The 4,710-nt window shown below is 37.3% G+C and overlaps 1 protein-coding gene and 1 pseudogene across 1 annotated transcript; one reads left to right on the top strand and one right to left on the bottom strand.

The window, feature by feature from the left end:
* Positions 1–920: 920 nt before the first annotated feature.
* LOC130831925 (60S ribosome subunit biogenesis protein NIP7 homolog) lies at positions 921–1,460 on the top strand (annotated as a pseudogene).
* Positions 1,461–1,620: 160 nt separating this feature from the next.
* On the bottom strand, positions 1,621–2,954 carry LOC130830857 (swi5-dependent recombination DNA repair protein 1 homolog). Its single transcript, XM_057698172.1, has 3 exons — positions 2,415–2,954; positions 2,358–2,364; positions 1,621–1,625 (listed from the first exon to the last, which is right to left on the bottom strand). The coding sequence occupies exons 1-3, from the start codon at positions 2,952–2,954 to the stop codon at positions 1,621–1,623; spliced, it is 552 nt and encodes a 183-aa protein (XP_057554155.1).
* Positions 2,955–4,710: the final 1,756 nt, after the last annotated feature.

Raw genomic sequence — 4,710 nt, 5'->3', positions numbered from 1 at the left:
CTTCCAAAGAAGAAAGGAAACCATGGAGCAGTGCCTTCAAATTTCAAGAATTCTATGCCAGAATTCTTTACCCAGCCAAACTATTCATTAAGCTAAAGAATAATACAGTTTGAAACGTGCAACATGTACTCCAAACATATGCTGATAAGAAACTACTAAAATATTAACTCCACCAAAATGAGAGCAGGTATAAAATAAAGTGTGCACATCCATGTTCATTGCAGCTTTATTCACGAAAGCCAAGTGGTGGAAGCAAACTAACTGTGCATTGACAGATGTATGGATAAAGAGAGTGTGGTATATACATATAACTGAATATTATTCAGCTTTAAAAGGGAAGGAAATCTTGTCATTTGCTACATCAAGGGTGAATCTTGAGGACCTTATGCTGAGTGAAATAAGCCAGTCACAAAAAGACACATATTGCATGATTCTACTTCTATGAGGTGTCTAAAGTAGTCAAACTCTTAGAGACAGAAAAGAGAATGGTGGTTTCCAGGACCAGCGGGGAGAGAGGATTGGAGTTAGTGTTCAATGGGTATAAAGTTTCAGTTTTGCATGATGAAAAAGTTTTAGTGCTCTGTTGCACAACAATGTGCATATATTTAACACCACTGTACTGGACACTAAAAAATGGTTAAGCTGGTACATTTTATGTTATGTGTTTTTGTTTTTTAACCACAATACAATTAATTAAGCCTAGGAATTCCCTGGTGGTCCAATGGTTAGGACTCAGTGCTTTCACTGTGGGATCCCAGGTTTGATCCTTGGTTGGGCAACTAAGATCCTGAAAGCCACTCGGCATGGCCAAAAAAAAAAAAAAAAAGTGGAAAATTAATTAAGCCTAACTCATTGAGAAAGAAAACACATTGCTTAATTAAAATGTATTAGTGGATCCAGCATTCCAACCCAGTAGGAAAATGTGGCCTCTGACTGAAGATGAGACCATGTGATGTGTGAGAAGATAGAGAAACACGTCAGAGAGAGTCTTCAGCGGCTGGAAGCCATGCCCGATGGCATGTACTGTTCCAGACTGCACAACTACCAGGTGTACTACCTGCGTGGGAAGATTCTGAAGTTGGCTGCCAGTATCTCCAGGGACAAGCTGATGTCGCTGGGGATGTGTTTCAGAAAATTCACTAAGATCCACAAGTTTTGGTTGCACATCACAGCTCTGGATTTCCTAGCACCTGTGCCAAGTATCACACGTGGATAAAACCTGGAGGGCAGCAATCCTTCCCGTACAGGAACCATGTGCTGAAATCTGGATTTGGTCGAATCCCTGAAAATACTTACCAGTAACAGGGAGCCGTGGTGTACTCCATGCAGACATCCCTTTCAGTTTTGGGGTGGCCGCAAAGTCTACACAAGACCTTAGGAAAGTAGACCCCATGGCAATTGTGGTATTTCATCAAGCAGACATTGGAGAATACGTGTGGTATGAAGAGACATTGACTTAAAAGGAAATCCTCGTGTGGACTTGGGGCTGTGTGGAAGGCCTAGCTTTGTTTCCTGTGTTTGTGTTGACCATCACAGACTCTACCATCCTGTTGAATTTTTTTTTAAATAAATAAATAAATAAATAAATTTATTAAAAAAAAAAAAAGCTTTGGGCTATCCTTACCCTGAGGGAAAATATAGAGCAAAACTATGCAAAGAAGCAACAATACGGGTTTAAAAAAAAAAATCTACTTTTTCTTTAAAAAATGATATTCACATTAATAGCTTACAATGCCACTATCTTATAAAACTCATGTAGTTATATTTAGAAAAATCCTAAAAATTCAAGACACCAAATAAGATAGTATTCTGAAATTTATTACACATTGCTGGGGACAGAGGAATTGCAATATACATGAATGATCCTGGTAAGTAAGGGTCATCTTCTTCCAAGTGCCCAAATTCTATTTACCTCAACCTAGCTGGGTTGAAATCTAAAATCTAATATATATATTTGTTGTTTTCTTAAAGAAAATGCTTGGAACATTTTAATAATGTGTTTAATAACACAAGATCATTACTAAAAATACTTTTTATTGTATACTCTGTGGCCCATTTTTAGCTTTTTTCTCATTCACTGTCACCTTTGCTTCTGTTTTCATTAACTTGTAGATAATATTTGAAACCTCTTATACTGCTGTGGGCTGGAAACTAGAGAGTAAAGCTTCAACTGCATATTAAATGAGGGCTGGGACTTTCAAAAAGTTATACCTGGTATTTAGAGGCCTCTTCTACTCTACTCTATGACTTTGATTTGATTTGAGTTAAACTTGTTGGAAGCCAGGTTTCTAGATACTTGGCTTATTTCTTATTATGCTAAGATAAACTTATATTTCTTTTTTGAAATACTTTCCTACCATTGACCTAAAAATAAAAAAAAAATGATTAGGCAATGGTTCTGAAATTCTTCTCACCTTTGATCTATACATTTTGACTAGTTTTAGTCTCCTAAGAAGGTCTTCTTTCTCCTGAATCTGCTTCACCAATTTTACTTTTTCTTTGTTTAATCCATGGTTGGGAAGAGTCTCATTCATAAAGTCATTTTGGAGATCACGACATGACTCAGTATCAAGTGATTTAGATTCACATTCATTGATATTCTTGAAAGTATTTTTCAAATATGTACTTTCTTCAAATTCACTGTCTATGTGTTTAAAGTTTTCTTGAAATTCCAAACAGTTCTCTTCTGTTGAAGGTGCTGGTTTATCTGAAAAGGTCTGATCATTTTCTTCACTCTCTACTTTAAGTCGTTTTACCACACTGTAGCAGGAATTAAATGAAGATCTAGTTTTCCTTAATCGTTCTCTAAGGGTTGCACTCATAGGTTGTTTTCTCCAACTACTTTTACGGGGAGATGGCGGATTGGCACCAGCCTGTGGAGTGCTAGGTAACATCACAGCTGAGTCTGATGGACTTTTCATCTTGAAATCTTGCTTTACTTCTCCCTCCACCATCCCCAGACAGCACAGAGAGCTCGCGCAGCCGCTGTCGGGCGCCAGGCGCCTCCCATCCTGCTGAATTTTGTCAACACTGTGCCCTCTTCAGGGACTTCTTAGCTTAATATTCTCTCTCTTACGGACAAATGCAGGCTGGATTCTTACTATGCAGAAATGGCTCAAAAATGGGGTTTTGGATCTTTATGATTGTGACTAAATAGAATCCTGTGTTTATATTGGAATCAGAGGGCTTCTTGTTTTGAGTGACAGGTTCTAAATTGTTGGAACTGAGGGCAAGCATAGATTATTGTCTGTGATAACACTGTTTTCCCAAACACGTGATAAGAACCTCATGAATTTTCTTAATTATTTATTAATACTATGAAAGCTAGATATTGCCATATGAGAATAGTAGGCCGTGTCTGTGATTTTACAAATGAAATTTGGATAAAACAGTAGGAGCAGTTTATTTTGCTGATTTTCTGTACGGTAGGTGTTATGTGGTGTGAAAGAAAAACTTTGATTCAAACACCAGTTGTCACATCTATCAGCTGTACGGCCTTAGATGAGTCATTACACTTTAATAAGCTTCATTTCCTTCTTTTGTTCCAAAAAACAGCCTTCCTAAGAATAGTTTTTAGACTTAGAAATCGTGATGGTAAGGCATCTGGCACAGTGCCTGTCAAGTGATAGCTGCTGAATAAATGGTAAGAATTATTTTTATAATGCTTATACTGAGTATTTCTGTTACTAAGAGTAGGATCTTATGAATATAATTTGATGATATTATCTTGGCTTTTACAAGCAGTTTTGTTGATCTTTCTTTTTCTTGAATGGTATGATCCCAGGCTGAATGTTACTTTTATTACCTTGATTTCCTAAAACATCATGTCTCTTATAAATCTTTTGTTAATTAAAAAAATTTTTATTGAAGTATAATTGGGTTACCACATTGTGTTAGTTTCAGGTGTACAGCAAAGTGATTCAGTTATATATATATTCTTATAAATCTTTAATTACCTGAATGCAATAGACGAAAAGCACTAACAAGAGAGCCTGAAATAATAACTCAGCTCCTCCATCCTCCCCCATGCCTTCCAAAATTAATTTTAGAATTATTAAATTATTTTTTAATGAAAAACATATCACAGACAAAAAACATTAACTACCAGTATTGTAAAGCAATTCCTTTAGTGAATATACTGCTTATTTTAAATTCCAAAGGTGACATTTCTAAAAATAAAGCATTTTTCAATTATCAAAAAATTTAAAAAAAAGGATTATGGGCTTACCATTAAAAAAAGAGAGAAAGATGTAAGCTACAGAAAACCGGACATACAACACAGGAGAAAGACAAAGAGACATCCTTTCTGCCTCAGCTATCATCCATGGACCAGCAGAATCAGCATCATACTTACCAGATAGAAAACCAAGCTCGCAGGTCCCATCCTTGACATCCTCAATCAGTCTGCATTTTAGCAGGATGCCCAGGTGGCACTACAGCACTTTATTTTTTTAATAACTTTTATTAGGGACTTCCCTGGTGGTGCAATGGTTGGGAATCCTCGTGCTAGTACAGGGGACGCAGGTTTGTTCCTTGGTCCAGGAGGATCCCACATGCCATGGAGCAACTAAGCCTGTGAGCTACAACAACTGAAGCCCGTGAGCCTAGCGCCCATGCTCTGCAACAAGAGAAGCCACCACAATGAGAAGCCTGCACACCACAATGAAGAGTAGCCCCTGCTGGCCGCAAATACAGAAGGCCTGCACGCAG

Source organism: Hippopotamus amphibius, chromosome 11, assembly GCF_030028045.1.
Source record: "Hippopotamus amphibius kiboko isolate mHipAmp2 chromosome 11, mHipAmp2.hap2, whole genome shotgun sequence".
Taxonomy (NCBI): domain Eukaryota; kingdom Metazoa; phylum Chordata; class Mammalia; order Artiodactyla; family Hippopotamidae; genus Hippopotamus; species Hippopotamus amphibius.
This window is presented reverse-complemented; position numbering and strand designations above follow the sequence as displayed.